This window comes from Tyto alba, unplaced genomic scaffold (genome assembly GCF_018691265.1).
Source record: "Tyto alba isolate M040663 unplaced genomic scaffold, T.alba_DEE_v4.0 Super-Scaffold_22, whole genome shotgun sequence".
Lineage (NCBI taxonomy): Eukaryota > Metazoa > Chordata > Aves > Strigiformes > Tytonidae > Tyto > Tyto alba.
The window spans coordinates 27,716,279-27,738,367 of record NW_024881296.1 but is presented as its reverse complement, the minus strand read 5'-3'; the positions used below and the strand labels follow the sequence as shown (position 1 = coordinate 27,738,367).

Below are 22,089 nucleotides of genomic sequence, written 5' to 3'. Positions count from 1 at the left end.
ATTCAGACTTACTCTAAGTTGCCCTGACAGTATGGAAACAGGAGTTAAGTAGGTGAAAACTTACCTTTTGATCCATTTCTTCCTCTGGATTGGCTAAAACTAGACAGAAGACAAAGTTGCTTACTTGATCCTGTAGCTGCATGTTCCATATAGATTATTTCTCAACTGACTATTCTTGTAACAAAAAATCCTGTTAAGTCATCACAGGCCAGAGTACATGAGAAGTTGTAACGCCTTTGCATCAGATACATCAAATGCTAAGCAGCAGGTGACCGGCTGATGGTAATGGGACAGATCACTCAATCTGGTATTACACATGAACAGGGTGGACAGAACTACAGTCACTGGCTTCATTTAACACACAGTGAAAGTCTGATGTTGTGTCTCTCTATAGAACCTGTTGGGCTATTTCCACAGTGGTTCTGAAAGCTTCAGTGGAGATGCCTGTGAAGTGAAGGTGGCAGCCCCCTCCCTCTCGCCAAGTGCTGAAGCTGAATACTGGAGAATCAGAGCCATGGCACAACAGGTACTGACTGACGTTTCAGGGGAAGTCAGGAAACCTTTTGAACTTGAGGCTTTTCTTTATGAAAGTACATCTTTACCACCACCTTCCTCACAATTCCCTGGCCAAAGACTTTCTCATCACCAGACTAACATTTATTTGTCTAACACTGTAGTATTGAGAAAAAGTAATAAAAACTAGGAAAAAAAAACACAACAAAACAAAACAAAAAAAAAAACTAAAATTGTCCCCCTGTGAGTAGGAATTAAGAATGCCTAGGGTGGGGGAAGTTGCATAGGTACCTGAGGAGAACTGACAATGAGCCTATTGTGTAATGCAGCTTTAAAACAGGCAACCCTAGCATACAACAGTGGAAATGTTTCTGATGGAGAAAGGGAAATAGTAGTGTCACTATGAAGCCTCATCTAGAATGTCGTATACATTTCTGATTACTCTGTTAAAGAATGATAAATTCAAAGGACAAAAAATGCACTAGAACAGAGACTGTGATACAAAACTAGAAAACCAAGATTTGTTCAACCTATCAAAGCAGAGTTTGAAAAGGAATGCAGATTTTTTTCTTTATAAATACCAGGCTATAGGTTGCAGAGAAGAAAAAGAATTACAGAGAACTGGAGGATAATTCTGACATTTAACAAATGATTTAAAACTCGCCACTAACTCCTAATCAGCAGAGCAAGCTTGGAGACAACATTCTCAGGACTACAATGGAGGTTGTTCATTTTATGGAAGTGGTTATATGAAACAAGTTCCTTGAAATACAGCAGACTGAACTTAATGACCTGCAGGGTACCATAAAACTGTAAATACTGTGTGAGAGCTTCAGCATGGAAAAGCAGCTGGATTAAAAGAGCCAACAGATGTTTGGTGTCAATTTCTGATTTGATTAATCTCTCCCTGATATTGCTTGAAAATCTTGAGACATACAGACCAGGATTTGTGATAACAAATAATGTGGCAGTGGCAGACTTTGTCTGAATAGAAAAAATGTTTTGAGTTTTGAAGATGCAGAACTCAAGAAATCAAGGAATGTAGCATTTATACTTTTCTTCTGGACACTATCAATGGCACTCCCTGAGTCCTCAGTGGGGATTTGACACAGCTACTAAGGTACAAAACAAAGCTACAGCAACTGAGTTGTTGTCCTATTTACCACCCAATCTATTGCAAGTTAGATGTCTGTTGTATCTTGTGGCTGAAAATAATCCTTTCAACAACCAACCTTTCTAGGTACAACAGGCTAACTATGCAAACAGATCATTGTCTCCACTATACATGATGTTTTCTGACAGTAGTATACAGACAGCAGAAAGCTTGTTTCAGCGTTTGGTATTATACAAGTTCAAAGAAAAGATGTCTGTCCTTTGCCCTGTTCTCTGCTGGATGTCTGGAGGTAGCCCATGGCTCCAAGACTGTTTTATCAAAGAAGCATTCTCCAAGAAAGGTCTACCTGGGAGGGATACCTTGCATCCTCTCCATCACTGTAAAATAAGTCATCATAACAGATCTTTCACAATGCAGGAAATCCTATTCTCACCTCCCCCCCCCCCCCCCCCCCCCCAAGGACCCAGTGCAAGTGGTAAACTGACTTTTTTAATGTAACCTGTTATTTTCTAGGTCTTCATGCTGGAGACTCAATGCTCCCCAAAGACCCCTAGCAACAAGGAAGGATTTGAACATGCCCAGTCATGCGTGCTCATCATTGACTTGCCACCAGATAAGAAACCAAATGGGCATACCCAAAGAAGGTAAAATATCTTCTGAGGAAAATACTGTGTCATTAAAAGCAAGATAAAAATATTGTCAGGCTGGCATGCCTCTCCACAGGTCTCATCAAAACAATGAAATACATTGATCAAATAAAAATTAGGTTTTGTGGCACAGGAGACAATAGGTTACTACTGTCTGCTCTCCAGATGTTCCCATGATCATACACCAGTGAGCAGGCACGTGCAAGAGCTGTTACAGTTATAGAAAAGCCTGTGTCAGGGTCTATAATGTGGCCCTTAGAAAGCTAAATAAGGAAAATGCTTATTTTAGATAGTGAAAATTGGTAGGTTACAAATACCTGAAGGATACACGAGGTCACACAAAGCTTTCAAGTAGAGGAAATGCCGATTAAATTAAGAAAATAATTCCCATAGAAAATACTAGGGTAAACTTTCCAATATTGAAATTCTTTTCTTTAAGAAGTAGAGTTAAAAATACCAATTTGAAGAAAGCTTTGGAAGTACTGATATGTTTGCAATGACACCTAACAAATGAAATAATGTTTGCTTCATTAACGATCTTTTAAATTCAGTATTACTGGATTAAGAAGGTAGAAAAAGTTAATGAATAAACTGGAGCAGTATAAATTGAAGAGACTGGATCCAAAGCTGTGAAACTGTCAACAGATTGATCTAGGGAACATTGTTTTTGCTTGGCATTTTATTTTTGTGGAAGCCCTTCTATGTGTTACCACCTCAGAAACTCATGCATTTGCATGACAATCTGATCCTGTCAAAGAATATTTCTTTTTGCTTGCATTCAGTTGTTTAAACAACTGCTGTAACATCAATAGGGCCAAGAATTAGAATTCAGCATTCGGGGTTTGTGTTTGTATTGCAAGATATGTAATACATGGCATGAACTTGTCTTTTACTAGATACCAAACCTGCTTCTGTACCACTTCAGGCGTTCTCGTTCAACACTAAACTATTGCTTGTAACAAGGAGCCAGAATGTGATGGTCCTTCTTCGGATGGACAGGAAGAAAGACCATGCAAGATGTCTCTATTCTTACACAGCTGTACAGAAGTTTCCCCCAGGAGCAGGTGCTCTGTTGCCTCGCCTTCAGAGAACAGGGCCCTGTGCAGAAACAAAGAAAGGTTGAGATCACAGTCTTAAACCCTTCGTGGTGGGAAAATACCTACTTTATCCAAAGGTTTGCAGAATCATTCTTCTTGTTACAATGAATGCAGAGCAAAAGACTGGAGTACTCCCCTCTCAAGGCACATAAGGCCATGCTATCTAACAGGCTGCATTCGTAAAGGTAGCATGGGACTTGCTTGTCTTTAAACAAATAAATAAATAAACCTTGCAATTAATACAAACTCTGAATGCTCTCACCCTGCGCTCTGTCTAAACAACTGCAAAAAGTGTATATGCTGATAGGGAAATGTTACCCCAGCAATGCTTATTTTTCACCAAAACAGGGCTCAAAAGTTGACTGTGCCACTGTTTTTCATATTATTTGCTACAGCAGTGCAGTAATATGCCAGTCTTGCATGCTAGTAACTGTGGCCTTTCAAAAGTTTTACTTTAACTTTAGTGGGGTTTCTCTTCTCGTTTTTTGCTTTTGTTTCCTTAATGCTGCATCGTTTCACAGGAAGCTGGGGTAAGGGAGTTTTTCTTCATCTTAAAAAGTAATAATATATTTCAGTTTGAAACTCTGGGCAGAATAAGAAAATACTGTCCTTAACCAGGTTTGGCACTGTGTGTTTTCACCTATAGGTCTGTACTGGTTTCTTTTGATACTGAGCAGTACTTTAAACTTAAAACGACAACACTGTCTTTGTAAATTGCCTTTTTGGCTATTGCAAGGAAAACAGATCTCCTTCTGATCCTGCTTTTGGAACAGGATTAGTCTCTTGAAATCAATGCAAGCACTCATTTAACTTTATGCATGCTCTTGAGAGCTTTTCTGAGTCAGAGCCTCTAATGATTTTTACAGCAGCAAACTACTTCCCCATAAAGAGCTCCAATGTATGTATTAATCACCAAAATTTTAGCAGTGTCAGATAATAAGACCACTAAATTTTCCTGAGGTATCAGCAGTGACAGCTGTGTCATAGTAAGCCAACTGACCCAACTGACATAGGTAAATTAACCCAAACAACACACTTTTGTCTAACCTTTTTATTTTTTTTTTTTAAATGTTGCATTCTCAAAACTGAGTTTTGATATGATTTCTCAAAAAAAAAAATTAGACTTCTTATTTTGGTATGTTGAAAACACTTTTGAAAGTTGTTTATTAAAAGTAGAATAATTTTTGCAACAAATAAAATTTAAAAGTCTACAGCTGAACATCTCATGTTACATGAAGATTTCCTTTGACTTAGACCTAAAACTTCAGTATTGCAAGCAAACTGAAAAATGTCTTCCTCGCTTGATGGCAGTACTAATTAAAATGCAACCCATCATAGTTCCCTAAATCAAAACAAGTAGCACTATGAGTACCAGAGCATCAGCTCCAGTTAAAGCATCACCGCTGTAATCTTACACGAAGACTTTTTTTAAATGCTTTAAGATAGGTGTCACAGTTTATAAATCCATGAGATACCAAACAACAATCCTGTCCACCCTTTCTTCCTAGCCTCCCTTGCCTGTCAAGCCTCTCATTGTCATTTACAAGTGAATGACCTGAAAACTTTGGTTGGAAGAATTTGCCATTCCTAGGTTCCCTGTGCAAATCAAAAAATCAGTGAGATCTAGAACAACTCACATCATCTCTTTAACAGGAACACAACTAAGAATCACCCAGTATTATATGTGAGAAACAGGTATAGGTTAGGAATAGATATTTCCATGCTAGGCTCTCAGCATTCAAGTTGAAGTCTTAAGAGCAAACAGTGAAATGTGCCTTCAGCAAGACTTAAGCTTCCTTGCATGCTCCATTGCACTGCTGATGTTTCTGTAGATTTTTTTTACTGGTTGGTTGATTGGCTCTTTGGGTTTTATTTTTAAGAAGTGCTCCTGGCATTAGTGGAAATGGAAACTAAGTAGTAACCTAGTTTTCACCTTGATTTGTCATGGCAAAGTTAAGGTTGGCTGAAATGCTGGTGGAGGAATTTTAAGGATATTTCAACTTAGCCAAAGTTCAACAACAAAAATAGAAAATGCAGTCAGGGACTGATGGCAGAAGTGCTGAATAACTTGTGTGTTAACAAATTCCTCAGTTATAGCATGCTGAAATATTGAGAGTACTTGCAGCTGCCATGAAATTGAAACACAGAATATTTAATCCCTCAGTGTTAGACATCTCTGGAGAAAATGACAAAAATTACAATAGAGCTTTGTTTTAATACCACCTCTGCACAAGTGCTATTAGTGTACTTGCTGTGGACAGTTATTTTTCTTAACCAATGTAAATGACTTCCTTTCTAGGAAAGTATTTGAAAGAGTAGCTGAAAGACAGCTTTATTTTCCTCCACTTTTTTGTAACAAGGCTGTGAAAATTTAGCCTTTCGTTTGCATCTTTGGTGTTAGATTCTAAAATATGAAGTATTCCTGTACTTCCAGTAAAAGCACAATGCACCATTTTAATTTTATTTTATTATTTTCCTTCCTGTGCTTGGTTTACCAAGTATTCCTTTCAGGACGATAGTGGTGAGTTTGCTGTCCCACCAAGTACTGCTCCAGAATTTATATGACATCTTACTGGAAGAATTTGTGAAAGGCCCTTCTAACTTGGAGGAGAAAATGACAATACAAGTACCAGAAAACAAGTTGGCTGGTTTTCTCAGGTACATCTCCATGCAAAACCTGGCTGTCATCTTTGACTTACTGCTGGACTCCTATAGGACAGCCAGGGAGTTTGACACCAGACCTGGGTTGAAGTGTTTGCTGAAAAAAGTGTCTGGCATTAGTGGAGCTGCCAACTTGTATCGCCAGTCAGCAATGAGCTTCAACATCTACTTCCATGCTTTGATTTGTGCGATCCTGACAAACCAGGAGAACATCACTGCAGAGCAAGTGAAAAAGATCCTCTTTGAAGATGATGAGAGAAGCACAGACTCGTCACAGCAGTGTTCTTCAGAAGATGAAGACATTTTTGAAGAAACTGCCCAGGTCAGTCCCCCACGAGGGAAGGAGAAGAGACAGTGGAGGGCTCGAATACCATCTCTGAGTGTACAGCCTGTCAGCAATGCAGACTGGGGCTGGCTAATCAAGCGGCTTCATAAGCTCTGTATGGAACTGTGCAACAACTATATCCAGATGCATCTGGACCTTGAGAATAATGTAGAGGAGCCTCCGGTGTTCAAAGGTGACCCTTTCTTCATTTTACCATCCTTTCACTCAGAAACATCCACCCCATCAACTGGAGGGCAATCTGGGAAGGACACACCATCAGAAGATGACCGGAGTCAAATCAGGGACCAGTTGGGAGACAGCCTGACACCCCGAGGAGGGAGCGGAGAAATGTTGCTGCTACCCCCAGCCCTAAGTCCTAAACCAGAGAAAAAAGAGCAAACCAGGAAAAAAGAATGGTGGGAGAGTGCTGGCAACAAGATCTATACCATAGCCACTGACAAAACTATCTCCAAGCTCATGACAGAATACAAGAAAAGAAAGCAGCAACAGGCTATGACATCTTTCACCAAAGAGGTCAAAGTGGAAAAGAAAGGGGAGCTCCTGGGTTCAAGAGGGCCAGACTCACCCATACTCCAGCGGCCACAACATCTTATAGACCAAGGACAAATGCGGCATTCATTCAGTGCTGGGCCAGAGATTCTGAGACAAGAGAAGAGACCACGCTCAGGATCCACAGTCAGCTCCCTGAATATATCTGTTAGGGATGCCGAGGCCCAGATACAGGTAGGGCATACCTGTAGAATGTTAATAACAATAATAATTAAAAAGATACCTATAAATATCTTTTTCTATTGCTTTTATTATAATGGTTATAATCTCTTCATTAAATGCCTTCATTACATAAAGAAGTTGTCATGGTGAGGACTGAACATTGCAGCAGCTGCCACTGACAAAAACCTGATTCTGTCCTTTCAAAAGAAAATCAGTCTTCAGGGAAGTGTTATCATGCATATACTAGTACAGCTTTCAAGAGCATTTCTGTGAGTGGAGCCAAAGCTGTACTTTGTCCTAAGAACTAACAGCTGACAGTGAACTCATTGCTTACTGTAAGGGCTTTAGCCCACTTAAGGCTTTTGAAAGTGTTATGCTACTTGTCACAATGGTTTTGTACTTAAGAAGGTTTTTTGGTTAATTCCACAGCAGAAATGGTGTGTTCTGTTGCTAAAGAGAAATTTACTGCTTGCGTGTCCAAGTGAACAAATCAATGAAAGCATCACACTTGAAAGTCTTTGTTCACTGTGGGATGAAATAAACAGTGATGAAGAGCAAGCATGATACCTGCAGTACAAAGTCAAACAATGACTTACAGTACTGTATATGAATTAGGAAGGCACAGTGACCATTAAATGCATATGCTGGAATTACTCAGTCCTCTTCTTGAGGCTGCAACCACCAGATACCTTATTTTCTGCCTTAATCAATGGGCTCATCTATTTAGAAAGGTCTTCTAAAGAGTCTTTTTTTTTGTTTCCAATTTGTTTGTAGGCATGGACCAACATGGTGCTGACAGTTCTCAACCAGATTCAGGCCCTCCCGGACCAAACTTTCACAGCCCTGCAGCCAGCGGTGTTCCCCTGTATCAGCCAGCTGACTTGCCACGTGACAGATATCCGTGTCCGCCAGGCAGTACGAGAATGGCTGGGAAGAGTGGGCCGAGTTTACGATATCATCATTTAAACCTAGCTGTGCTCTGTTGCAAAGGGGAGAAGACATCCAAGGTATACAGCAAAGAAGTATTTGGGGTTCATTAATTGCCTGTTTGTTGATGATAAATTAAGAAACAATGAGCTTGTCGATGTATATCCTCTATCCACTTGAAACTGTGTGTCCCTCACTCACACTAGCAAAGGAGGCAAAGCATGAATGTGTCCAGGGGAGTTTGGAATAGCCCCAGAACCTGCCAGTAAATCAGGCTGATACCTAAAGGGGTGATGCATTTCAGTAGCCTTCATTTTAATTCAAATTTGCAACAGTGGGAGCCACAATAAACTGCAGCAGAACTTTCTTCCACACTTGCAATTAGCTGTGAACACAGCTGTCATCTGGATATCAAACCAGGCCAGTAAGCCTATGTAACTTAAAAAAAAAAAAAAAAAAAGTCAGGAAAAATTTGGGGTTATAGGACAAGTAAAAAGGTGACATTTTTTACGGTAATTTTTTTCTCTTCTGAAATAGCATGAGAGAGGAAAGCCAAATAAAGATTATTGTAGTAACTATATGCCTCACTCGCTAAAGAAAGTGGAAATTTATTTTGCTCTGAGAAGAGCCTTTGAAGTCTGGTCACATTCAAAGTAGCTAATAAGTGACTATTAAAATATCACAGGTCTAAAACTGGAACCAAGCACAGACTATTCATCCTTTCATTGCTCTTGTGGAGTACTGCTTGAAGAGAAATGGCACTGTCAATCTGCCCTCTCTACAACACTGCCCTGACTGCCTCTTCAGCTCTGCCTACAGCTGATCATTTTTCCGTGTATCTAATTCCCCCTGAGGGCAACAGGGAAGTTTATTTTGCTGTTTCCTGTGAAGCTGGGGGGAAGACACACCACAGAGCAAATACCAGCATGTGCCAATATTCAGCATTCAACTAAACAGAGTAGAGATGAAGTGTTCCAATTTAAGCTAAGTTTAAGCTAACACTTCAGCTAAGTTAGCTTATGCTTCTACTGGAAATTTATGTTTGCTTATATAGAGCTGCTGTAGCCAGAACACCCTTGTCGCCTTTGTTAAACCTAGCCTATCACTCCACATTGAGCTGAATCAAGATGGAAAATAGTCTGAAATGAAGGTATCTTTCCTGTTTCTCTCCCATTTCTTGTCTGCTGCTGTAAATAGAAGGGGACAGATTCTTATGGAGCAACACCCTGCTCTGTGTAGCACTCCTGTAGGGACTAATACAATTTGCTGACATTATTAAGGGGGAGTAGAAGGGGAAAGATTGACTGTTGTGTTGACAAATACATATATGATGCTCTTAACACTAGACACAGCAAAGGGTTACCTTGCTGAACAAGTTATGTCACAGCCCCTGGGACATGCCATCTTGTACTCCCATACTACATAATTTGTTGATTAGAAGTTGAAATAATTTGTTAAAAATAAGTTAATTTTAATCTTGGGTGACCCCTTAATGATATCCTCCCAAGGCTTTTAAAAATGTGCAGACCAACTAAATATACAGCTTCAGTCCCTGCTCCAAAGCATCCTCAAAATGGCATCTCTTTATATCTAGCCTGGATTTCGCACAAGTGCTTAAACCTAGAAAAAGAGGGAACCAAGAGGCTTCACTGAACAGCCATCACCCAACTGATGTTTTTTACAAAGTCTGCCAGTATCCTGCTGCCTTTTCCCTCCATTGTCCACTTCCCACTTGTCACCTGCTAGACTTGTGCAGGGAATATTTGTCCCGTAACTTTCTGTACTGTCAGTCACACTGTTTCCCTTTCTTTCAAAACTTCTCTTTGCTGAATTGTTTCAAGGACATAAAAATTCCATAGAAACAACTCTTCCTTACCACCTACGTTGACTTTATAAATGAGTAATTTAACAATTTTATCAATTGTCAAATTTCCCCCAACAGTTTTAATACTTCCCTGGGGAAAGGTGAGATTAGCCCTTGGTATATGGGAGAGTGGTGGCATGGTTTGATTTCTGTTGCCATGTCTTTCTTACACATCTTTAGGTAGAGTAAAAAGGTGGTTATAGTTTTCATTAATGTTTTTATTGGGCATCTATACAGAACTGCTTTTAAAGCAGTACATTAATTAGGGGACAACAGAAATCAGAATAATAAACTGTATGCAAAACACCCAGCTCTGCTGTTTTTCATTATACATGCACTGAATGGATGCAGATCCTTGCTGTACTAATCTACAACTAAACAAATCCCTAAATTATGTTGGAGAAGCAAAATTGATAGCAGTACCAATGGGCTCACTCAGGACTCCCAAAGAGGGCCTAGCATTGGTGGTTATGTGTTGTTGTGGTTACAATACAAAATTCTTCTGTAAAACAGAAAGAAAAGCTCAAGGAGTGACAATATCATCACCCACACTCCCCCCTCAAGCTGATGAACACTTTTGATTAGCCACCATCTTGACCCAAAATATAATTTCATTTAAACTGTTTACACTACAAATACCATACTGGAAATGAGTAGAAGTAAATTTGATGTATTGCTGTTGCTCTGTTTTAAACGTTGCCCTCCATATTATTCACTATGTACCAATTGTCACCCTCGGTGCCTCTGCTCCTTAACACCCCTCCGTAAGAGGTCATGAGTAATTTTGAGTAATTTCAGAAATGTAATTTAAAAGGACAGGAGTAGGGGCGAAGAAATCTTTGAAGCAGAAGGCTTTACATAAGCAAAGTTTAACATGTGCTACTCTTCCTTATATGTAAAATGATAAGCAGGTGAAGAGAGCGGACCATGGCCACTTCAGGAACCATTAATCTGAGATGCAGAAGCCTTCTAATGCACCTCCAGAATATAAATAAATAAAAAAATGAGTTGCTTCATCAGATTCTTGGCTATTTTTTCACTCATTTAGCCATAGACATCAGCAAACTCCAAAGAAGTACAGCACTAAACCTCCAAAGTCACCATTTCATGGACCTGTGCAATCTGTTTCATGCCTACTGTGGGCTTAAGGCTGCCAGCATGCTACATTCAGGCCTCAAAAAGCAAGCTTTTAGCTCAAAGGAACAGTCCCAGGAAAAGGATACTAGCACCAACCAGCCTGTCCTAAGCTTCAGAATTGGACTCCCCACCTCTGAACACTCCAGTCATGTCCAGCTGTACCATGCTGTAGCAGCTTTTCTGCTTTCCACTTGCGAGTGGGCAAGCACCTCAGTCAGTAGGCCTTGCATCCACACGTGCAAGTCTTTCTGACATAACCCGCTGAAATCCTTACAGCCCCGTAACATAATGCATGAGCTAACAGCAGCGTATTACCAGGTTTACTGCTGAATCAGATTTGAGCCTTGAAAAAACAGAGTCTGTACTATAAGCCTGAGCTTTGCCCTTTCTCTTTGATCTTGTTAATGACTACATTCTTCTCTTTTCTTGCACTTACTTTTTTTGTCACATAAATTTCTATAATAATTTTTAAAAATGAATGGTCAGTAATTTTTATTTAACTGAACTACTTAAAAAAAAGAAAAAAAGTGTGGAGATTTGACATCCTTCTCAGGTACCAGAGCTGCCTTTCTGCAGCCTTTGCCTAGTTCACACCACCCTCAGGGTCACTACAGCAATCAGAAACAACACCACCACATTTTAAAATCTTGTAGGCAGCCACTAACAGAGAAAGTTGCTGTTGGCCAGCATCAACTACCTTTATGCACATGGAATAACTCATCGCTCTGAAAATATTTAGAGCTGAAAAAAACATCAGGCAGGAAAGTGCTACTGTTCTTGTACAACAGGAATGGGGTTTGACTCCAACTGATGTGGTCTCAGGCGACTGTGTACATTTGCACTTTATTCTGTAGTGAGAATATATGCAAATATAAGAGACAATTGATATGTTTATGTATAGATTCCTGTCGCTCCAACCACTGTCATACTCTGAGCATTCTGCATATTTACAGAGCAATATCCACATTAGCAGAATGGTTAACATGCTCTCTAAATATTTGTGTCACATCAGCAACAGTTAATGCAGTTGTTCTGGTAACTAACCCACAGTAGTCTTTTCTGAGCATTCAGCAGCCATAGAATTACCACCACTATCTCTTGGTTAACATGCTTTCACATCCTTAAGGTGTTAAGATTCAGATTTAATACTCTCCTAGGGATAAATACTGATGTGAGAATAACTGACTTAATTTAGCATCTAGAAAGAATAATTAGAGAAAGATTTACATAGACCTGCACAAAACTTTCCTTATAAAACTCCAGGTGCAGGCAACACAGGCTTTGCCTCATCACAGATAAAATAATTCCTGTGAAAGCCAAGCAGAGTTTACACCTGTGACTTGTAATGTACTTTGCCTTTAAATTTAAGCTTCAAGTTTTGTTTAAAACCTAAACCTTATTATAAAATTCCCTGACAAATCCTCACCTGCCAAAGGTATATCCCCCCACCTCTAAATACCTTGTGTTAACGTATGAATCTCCATCTGCACTTGATACAGTAGCATCTCACTGTTGGTATCTCCATGCAGAGTTTGATGCAGCACAAGTATGAAATTGAGTGGCAAATGAGCTAGCAAGTAGAGTCCCAGCTCCTCATGCTGCCTGCACTTTGCACCTCTTTCACAGCTTAGGCCCACACTCAAAGCGCCCAAGCTGTTGAAGTCACTGCGAGTTACCTACCTGGATATCTTTAATGCTCAGGACTCAGTGCTTGAATCCTTCAGTCCCTACATACAGGTTCACAAGTTCTCAGGAAGGGGGAATTCCTGTACAGTTCCTGATGTCACCCTCTCTGCTGCTGTCCTCTATACACCTTCTGCTTGAAAAATCCCCGGGAAACAGCACATATTCTCATTCATTCCAGCACCCCACAACTAGAACCTCCACTTGTGCACAGATCCAGTTTTAACATGTAGGAGGCTGACCATAGAAAGCCAAAGTAATTTATTTCTACATAGCTCATTTGTGTAGAAGCTTATTCAGAAACTGAGAATGTGTTTGGCTATTTTCACCTTTAGCAATCCATTCTAGAAATGCCATCATTCAGTGATAAATTGTTCTTAATTAAAAAAAAAAAAAAAAAAAAAAAAGGTGAAATGCTTTCTTTCCTTGCCCTTGCTTTTGTTGAGGTGTGCTAAGCTTATGCTTAGGCAAGGTATTTACTCATTACTCTGGTTGTGGTAATTTCTGTACAGATCTATGTACAGTGCTAATCATGGCATATGACACGAAATACAGTTAGATTTTTTCAATTTCTGATCATTCCACAATTGTTTGAAGAAATAATGCAATACCATCAATTAAAAAAAAAAAAATAAAGTCACTCTTTAGTATAAAAGGACCAAGTTACCATAGCACTGAAGCACAAATGTGGGATTTTATGTAATGGAGATAACAGCATCCGGCAGCTAGAGATCCCTCTTCACCAATCCTCCCTATTTTCTAGTTTCTATAGGGATATGACCTAAGGGTCTCTTAGCAGCCCTCACCAGCAACACACTGGGGACTCCAAGAAGTTGTACAGCTGCAAGCAAGAAGTCGTAGCTTCTCTTTCTGTTGCTTCCCTCAGAACATATACTTTAAATGTGACACTAACTGTATGATACCATACTAAACAAACAGCTTTGGCCAGACATGGAGTGCTGGGTAATTAAAAAGAAAAAACAAAAAAGCATGGCCTAAGTATGCACCAGTCTTTTCACTTAGTGCACAGAGGTGTCCAAGCTAAAAACTAAAAGCAAAGGGAAAAAGAAATGCCCTAATTCTGTGGATATCAATGGAGCTACACTGTGTGATCCTGGATTAATGCAATAACGAGTTTGCCTGTAGGACCAAATCCCTCAAATTCTCTTTATTTTTGTTAAATTTACAAGTTGAGGCTTGTATAGTCTCCACTGCCACACTGAACCAGGGAACTGAGGTAATGGAAGGCATTTTTTTATTCAGAAACATGACTATTTCAATCCTTTTACCCCAACATCCCACTTTTCAAAGGTGGTTATGTACTTTCATAAATTTCATCTAAATACCATGGAGCACCAGGGCCCTATTTCCTATCCATGCATTTGGTTCATCTGGGATGCAGTGAAGTGCCACACTTCCACAACAAGCTGAAGCAAGAGCTGAGCTGGTGGAGAGGCACAGGTACACAGGCTCAAGCAAGGGACAAATATCACCTCCACAAGCAGGCTGTGGCTCCTGAGCCCCCCCAGTTTGCAAGGAAAGCAGGATTTGATACCAAAGGGAACACAGCCAAGTAGGGCAGAGCATGGTGGCGAGAGCCCTGTACTGCACGCTGTTTGCTGAAACAGATGGGAGCAAAATATTGAAAAGTATGTAATGACAGCAGCAAGCGCTTACTTCTAGTCCCCCCACACACTTTCTCTTTTCATCCCCCCTTTTTGTCATTATTTGTGAGACTGCAAACATATTGCCATGGGTCCTTCAACCAGAATTGAAAACTGAAAGCGAGCCAAAGGGAGTGGACACTCCATTTTGCCAAAGATCTAAGCCTTTCCTGTTTGAAAATTAAAAAAATCAATTTCTATTTCCATGATGATGGCTGCCATAGGAAGCATTTTACCACAAAACACGATTCCCAGGACTTCATCTCTCTAGCTGTATATTCAGGAGGAGCCATTAATACTTTCTAAGAGAGACTGTAAATTGCCTTGTCAAGCAAGTGCTAATTACATTGGGTTTACCTTCTACTGAGCTCATACCTAGCCGCAATTCCCCGGTCTCATCCATGTTTCCTCCCTCTACCTTTCTGCTCTTCTTTAGAAAAACACCTCACTGTGTCCGCTGAGTCCTGTTGTGCTGCTAGCTTTGTTTGGTCCTTGCTGGCTTGCAAATTGTATTTTGTGTATATTTTATTCTGACTGAATTCTGAAATGGAAATATTTTAAAACAAAAATTATAAACTATTTATGTTGCTTGTGTTGTAGAATAAAGAAGTAAATGCAAAATAAATTATGCTTTGGTTTTGTTTAAAGAAGGTTATTTTACAGTTACTGATGAAGCAAAGGAGCAGAACTGAGAAAGTGCCTGAAATACTTGGTACGTGCCAGCAGGGACTGCAGTTTTCACAGATGGCCTGGGATTTTAGCCACTTTGAACTGCTGGGGGCATTTTTTGGTGGCAGCTGAGATCTAAACACTTTAACAAATGAGCACTACACCACTCCTAGCCAGAGTTTGGGCTTTCAGGGGTGGAGGAGGATGAAGCTACTGAGACAGAGAAAGGTACAAGTAGACACTGTGCAGAGTTTTGAAGCATCTAAACAGGTGAAGCACTTCTCCCTCCATTAAAGTGAGAAAAGTACTTTTGGCTTTGCTTTCATTAGAGATGGGATTTAAAAAAAAAAAAAAAAAAAAAAAAAAAAAAAAAAAACCACAACCAAACTAAACACCACCAACCCCCAAACAAACAAAAAAACTCAAAACAAAACAAAACAAAAACAAAATACAAACATGGCAGAAAAGTCACCTACTTTTAATCCAGTAAATAACTTTCAAAACTGTCCTCAAAGGTAACCTTAGGAATTGAACTGTACAAATTCTGTCACATGGTGAAGTAACCACTTTACTGCCACTGAAATCCAGACACCACCACCCCAGCCCCCAGCATGAAAGCCACTGCTTGTAATCACCTCCAGGGACACAGGGCAGGGTTCCTCGGAGTGGCGGTTCACAGCCAAACTTTTGTTGGGCTTTTAAGCTAGGCATTCTCCAACCACTTTCAGGTTAGCCAGCACTCAAAATGTCTTCCCAATCTACAGGTGCATGCAAGCAGCATGGATGCTCCAGTTTCATCCCTCTAAAAAACTCATCAAGTGGTCTCCCCCATCACCTACATCTCTCTTTTGATTAAAGTTGGATCAGTGAATGCTCCTGCTGGAGAAAAACCTTTAATTTAATGGAAATGTTTAATGAAAACAGTAAACACCTTCACAGCAGTCACACACACTTCCATATGCAACCAAAATTTAGGTACAGAAAAAGAAAGGGTTGACCAGTAACCCTGTCAAGAAAATTGTCATGGGGCTCCCTGAAAGCGGGAGTGTTTCAGCGATAAGGCATCGCAGCATACAGTAACCTTTAGGGTATGTCTCTGTGCACTCAGGGATGCTACCTACAGCCCAAAGGCAAGCTTTCCACATAATCTCACAAGTGAAAATGCAGCCAGCATTCCCACCTGGCCTCCCCGGGGTCTCTGGGTTTGGGCTCCCATGCACTGAAGCAGCACAAGGCCTGGCCTTCCATGTCTGTTACACAACAACCTCATCAGCATGAAGGTTAAGAGCAGCTTACAAAGCAACTAAATGAGGTTGTGATGCTTTAATAATCTTATGGCATTTCTGGCAAAACAGAGTGTGTTAAATCCCAACAGTCGGATCTAATTTCATTCCAGGAAACTACCTTCTGCTGCTCCACACGTCTCATTTAGATCCCATTAGAAAGATTTTCATTTCCTCCTAAATAGCATTCAGTAATGTATAACAGCAACTGGGTAAACACAGAAAGGACTGTTCCACTATTTCACACTCTCCCTGCATGTACAGACTCCCAGCTGCCTTCTCACTTAATGGTGGGGTCACACTAGCGTGGCTTCTGGTGCCACCGGTGTGAGAGGAAGAGGTCAACACACAGTGAAGGAGGTGAACTTCCTTTGTATTCATACAGAGCACACTTGTGCTGCTTCTTTTGTTGAGGAACAAAGTGTTAAGAACACTTGCAAAGAAAACAGCTGTCAAGAAATATTTCTTAAAAAGGGAAAAAAAAAAAAAAAAAAAGGAATAAACAGCTGCACCATTAAATCCCAAACATTGTCTCTATTTCAGTGGTGTCACTGAATTCATATGACAGATTCCAGAACACAGTCCAGGAAAGGCAGCGGCCTTTTAATGCATTGTTTTGTAGACAAAATTTAACAGATTGCTTTTGGTTTTATTAATTGATCAGTAATGAAAACTTCCTCTATAAGTTGTTACTAAATATATGTATCAGAAGAAAGTAATCATGGTTCCATTTTGAAAGGCTGACTTTTAGGTCCAGCACAATCAGTTTTCTCAACTCCCTCTAGAGCCCACTACAAATCAGACCCCCTGGAGGCTCAGAGGAGGAGCAACACCCACACATTCGCCCCACAGCTTTGGTGAGGCTCTTCCTTCCTCTGCCATTACAAGTGCCAAAGATTGGTGCATGGACATCAAGTCACCCTAGTCTCCCTCCATGATAAACATTTATAACAAATAGGATTTCAAAACTGGTGTTTTCAAAATGTAGGTTTACCACTGGATACACTGTATTCATCCGTGAACAACTAAAAGTTAAAAGCTCCCCTGATACCAAGCTGGACATTTCTTAATTGTTATTTTTTGACAGAGTGCCAAGAGAGCACCCAGTGTCACCACTACCATTTTACAGATGGGATGAACAATTCAGCAAGTCAAACATTTGTCCTTGACCTCAGAAGGTCTCAAAGTATCTATATCACATGCTCTGGCCTCTCGCTTATCCCAGGGCTATAAGACCTATAGGATAATCTGGCAAAAGGGAGAGGGTTAAAAAAAAGATAAAAAAACAAAACCAACAGCAAAGACAGTTTATGTGAGAGGTAATAGGCAAACTAGAGATACTAGCAGATACTTCAAGTAGAAGACTAAAGAGAAAAGAAACACTTTGGGTGCCTCAGCTAATGCACTGAGGTGTTGCATAGGAAACCACTGGCACATCTGTACATCCAAACACTCAGAAAGTACCACTATAGTAATAATGGGGCAATGTTTTCAGTAATCCTGCTGGATCTCTCCAGGACAGATGTTTCTTGATCCAGGTTTTACTGATGGAGGAACCTTCCTTTTGGTCCACTAAATGAGCCCATGACAGAAGTAGAAATAAAAAGTAGAACCAAGCTTGAGTTCTGTCTTCTGAACCATGTGAAACACAGGGTGATCTCCGATTTCTGAGCTTTTGGCAAAGAAGCTGGCATCAGGATAAACCTCTTAACATCTAATATCACCATGAACAAACACAAGTTGAACTCTTTATCCAAATGCCTGACACAATGTCCTAGAACAGTGCACTCAGCATCCAGATTTCAAAACCCAACAGAATCCCAAACAAATCAAAACAATTTAGATGTAAGCACAGGTCAGTTAGGTCCTAGTCTTGTACTAAAGAAAAAAAAAAAAAAAAGAAAAAACCCAAACCCAACACATTAGTCGGCCTGCATGTGCAATTTTCTGACTTGTGATAGAAATCCATGGTAGTAAATCTGGTTTAGTTTTTTGTTTTATTTCATTTTTACAAGAGAATTTTACCTTTATCTACACTGTATTTACTGGGATATGTATATCCATAAAGCAGAGACAATAATTCTGGTTTGCCAGCTCTGAGAAAATATGCCCAAGCTGCTTTTTTTTTGTTTGCTGTGGTTAGCATGACCACTTCCAAGGAGGTCTCTCATCATCCCCATTCCCTATTGCAGTCAAACAAAAATACTTAAGACTAAAATAATTTAGATTACTTTCCTGCATGACATTTATCAATTATTTACTATGGTTTTGAATGTTACATTACATTGCTGGCAGACTCCTTTGTACTTCAAATCAGGTTCTCCTTTGTGCCAGAGATTACAGGAACAGGTCAAAATAAAACTGGATAAGATGCTAAATTGAAATCTATCCCGGTAAGTAACTATGCCCAGGAGGTCAGAAACAGACAAATCTTCAAGCTTGGGAAACAAGAATGTCAAACATAATGAGAAAGTGAAAAATGGCTTTGAAAATGTATTGCAGTAACTCATATCTGGAGAGGAAGGTGACAAGGCCCTTAGTTGGTTTGAAACACCTGCAAAACCAATTCATATTCCCTTGAGAAAACATGGGAATCAGATTCTGGGTGCAATGGCGTCACAAGAGCAAATGCCCTAATAAAAATGTTCTTTTAAAGTCCCAGCTGCAGGGGTGGTCATCAGAGCAGATCTTACATCTCTCTTGCATACATTACCTTTTCTTTTAAAAGGATGGTAAATAATTGAATATCACAATGCAGGCTCTTGTGACCAGCCCCAAGCCCAAGAGAATAAAGATTATTAGTTTGCAAAGCCAACCATGAAAAAAAAAAAAAAAAAAAAAAGAAACAAAAAAGAAAGAAAAAAGTGATGGTTTAAATCTAGTTTGCTAATAATTTCTTCTTACAAGTTTTCAATCTAATATCCTTTAGCACTAGCAGGGGAACAAGAGTAATCAGTGCAATGGAAGAGACAGACAGTGTAACAGCCTGCCACGGGATTTTTTAGGCAGAGCTTTACTGAGAGCAGCACAAGAACTATGACCACTGTTAAGTGGCCATCAGGGGTGGATGGGGGGTATAGGGTAAGCTGTGCCATCCTAGCCAACAGCACAGATCCACAGTGATTGCTGAAGGAAAACAGGATGAAGAAGAGCCTGGGGCAAGGCACAAGTGCCAAACTACATCACTTTTAGTGTCTCTTTTAGAGCCTGAGCCATCAAACCAAGACAGGCTGGCCAGACAAGCATCCCTTTCAATGAGGCATCATCCTGCACGTGGCAAAAAAGCAATGTTTGGAACCAAATAAAGTTTACAAAACAACACTGAAGAACAACATCAAAACACAAAGGACTCTAACCAGTCAGGCCTAGTGTTGCCCCTACAGCCTGGGCCAGTTATAACTGCTCTCCTGGGCAGGCACCATTGCCCCACTGCAGCTACCTGGCTCCTACCACAACACACCAAGTCGCTTGACCTTGGAAGTGCGAGGCTATGCCTGGAAATGGGATGAGAGGCTTCCCACCTTGTAGAGCAGAAGTCAAATCAAATAACTGCCTCAGCTGTCCTGTTCACAGCTGATTTTGTTTGTATGCCACCGCCCCAAGTAAAATCTAGTTGTTCTTTAAAAAGAAAATCCATGTATAACCAGCCTTGATGCAAGCTTTCCCCACTGCTCAACTCTGTTCACATGGAGCAGTGCTGGAGCTTCACGCAGGAGCAACATTTTTCACCACAGCGTCAACACAGCCCGTGCAGACTGAACGGGAACGCACCACGGGTCACCCACTCCCCACCCATTATCCAGAAGGAGGTCACTGCAGTGGGCAGTTTCTCAGTACTCTCTCAAATGACGAGTGTCTCCTGGATTTAGGACATGACAGGCTGCAAACATGAAAGAACTGTTCAGATCATCCATTCAGCTCCCCTGAGCCCCAGGGCAGAATTATCTTTATGTTTTGCTACATTTTTGGCCCTTCTACTTGTACAAGACCCCATCTCAATGTCAGCATAACTCCATACACCTCAATATCAGCACCTCATTCTTGGGCTGCAGCTTAAATTTGCTAGCTGAAAACCTAGCCTGTTAGTTATAAAGCTGGCCACACTGAATAATGGTTCTCAGAAGCTCCACTATCCAAGTATTTCTATCATGTATTTCTATCTATTCCACTCCAATCATTCACACATCCCTCAGACAACACGTTTCTTTCATTATCTCCCGTTTGCAATACCACACCCCGCTGCCTGGATAAGGCTCTCATTTTAAGAAGCCACACTTAAAGTCTTTGCCTTTGTATCTGTGGTTTTCTACTGAGGGTGTTTCATGTGCCTTACCTTTTTTAATACCAAGGGCCTTTCATTTCCAATCCTATAACGTGCTTTCCACTTGCATCTCTGTAAATGCTCATCTCCCCAGCTCGAGGACACCGTGGCTGTCTCAAGCACTCTTATCCTTATGGCCTTGCACTGGTCAATTCTGAAAGATTTTTATCTCTTGCATCAGAAAATATCTGCCTTTCCCATTTAACTCATCTCTTTATTACCCCTCTGCCTCCTGACATTTTAATTTCCAGTCCGTAGCTCCATAGTAAGAGCTCTTCAACCTTCCCCATACAGCTTTTGGTAATTAACTTCAGCACCTGCTAGGGTAACGGCTCTTGATTTATCTGATAGATGTTAACCAATAACACATGTGCACAAAGCTGAGCAACCAATCAGCATGCAGCACTCACACTGCATCAGGTGTGATGCAATTGCCGCTAACGACATCAGGAGCAAAAGCAACCGATGGGGAGTTTGAGCAGCTCTCAGATAAAACAATGCAGTCCTACTCAGTGAAGTGTTCTGGGGCACCTGGTTCCTTGAGAGGACACCCCAAGGAGAAGGACACCTGCCTGAGACTCCCTCACTTCTCTTCCCACATGACCAGTGGGGAAAAGTTTTCCCTTTTTGCTGTTCCTTCAGGTAACTTTGTGGTCAGCGTATGCCATCAGCTCTGCTAATAAAGCTTTGTGCATTAAAGGCTAGCTGACCTGTCTATGCAACAAGGGTCATACCATTGAATCTAGATTTGACTGCAATTTTGCTGAAAAATTGAACCATTAACAAGTGCATTTGAGAAAATAAAACTTGCCATGTCTTCAGATTTGGGGCCTTTTTTACAAACAAGATTTTCTTTGTGTATTTCATTTCTATAGGAAACTTTATTTTACAGGTTGCAGGAGGCTGTGCATCTTATTCATAAATTGGAAGCAGAAATCTTTGAATTCACAATAGGAGATTCAGCTTCAGCACATGAATTGCAACAGTACACAAAAGGTGTGTTATTTCAAGCAAAGGGATGTTCCAGTTCACCTAAATTAAAACAGCACAAAATTGCCCAAAGCCTCTCAGCTGATGCTCTGTTAAATAATGCACGCTTCAATTCAGGGAGTTGGGATTCACATAGATCCAGAAGTCCACGGACAGGAATAATTTTTCTCCCTTCTCCTGAAAGGACAACTGAGCCCAGCACAACACTGAACAAGTGTCTCCAGATTTACAGACCTGGTTCTCACACAGATGCACTCTGCAGCTTCAGGGAAGCCCCCTAACCAGTGCTGAGCTGGGGTTACGGAGAAGCGAGTAACCTGCCCAACCTGTGCCAGAGACCAGTCAGTGAGAGCTGGGTAACCTCTGCTACTTGGGCTTATTCCACAGTTTACTGCAGCTTTCTCCTTAGAGTTTCTCTCCTGACTCTCTGAAAGGGCATTTGAGGAATTGGCAGTGCCTTTT

The 22,089-nt window shown here is 40.6% G+C and overlaps 1 protein-coding gene and 1 long non-coding RNA gene across 6 annotated transcripts in view; one reads left to right on the top strand and one right to left on the bottom strand.

The window, feature by feature from the left end:
• The window catches only part of ARFGEF3 (ARFGEF family member 3), a 93,267-nt gene extending 78,282 nt beyond the window's left edge, over positions 1-14,985 (top strand). For 3 of the 5 annotated variants that reach the window (XM_032983094.2, XM_032983092.2, XM_032983090.2), the window contains 5 exons: positions 395-526; positions 2,141-2,271; positions 3,893-3,901; positions 5,871-7,101; positions 7,864-14,985. In XM_032983094.2, coding sequence (XP_032838985.1) covers positions 395-526; positions 2,141-2,271; positions 3,893-3,901; positions 5,871-7,101; positions 7,864-8,055 — 1,695 coding nt within the window. In that variant the 3' untranslated portion in view covers positions 8,056-14,985. The remainder of the gene's footprint in view (positions 1-394; positions 527-2,140; positions 2,272-3,892; positions 3,902-5,870; positions 7,102-7,863) is intronic. The other 2 variants (XM_032983093.2, XM_032983091.2) reach the window with 1 other exon arrangement.
• Positions 1-22,089, bottom strand: part of LOC122153723 — a 56,267-nt gene that overhangs the window by 5,157 nt on the left and 29,021 nt on the right. The gene's annotated exons all lie outside the window — the stretch shown is intronic.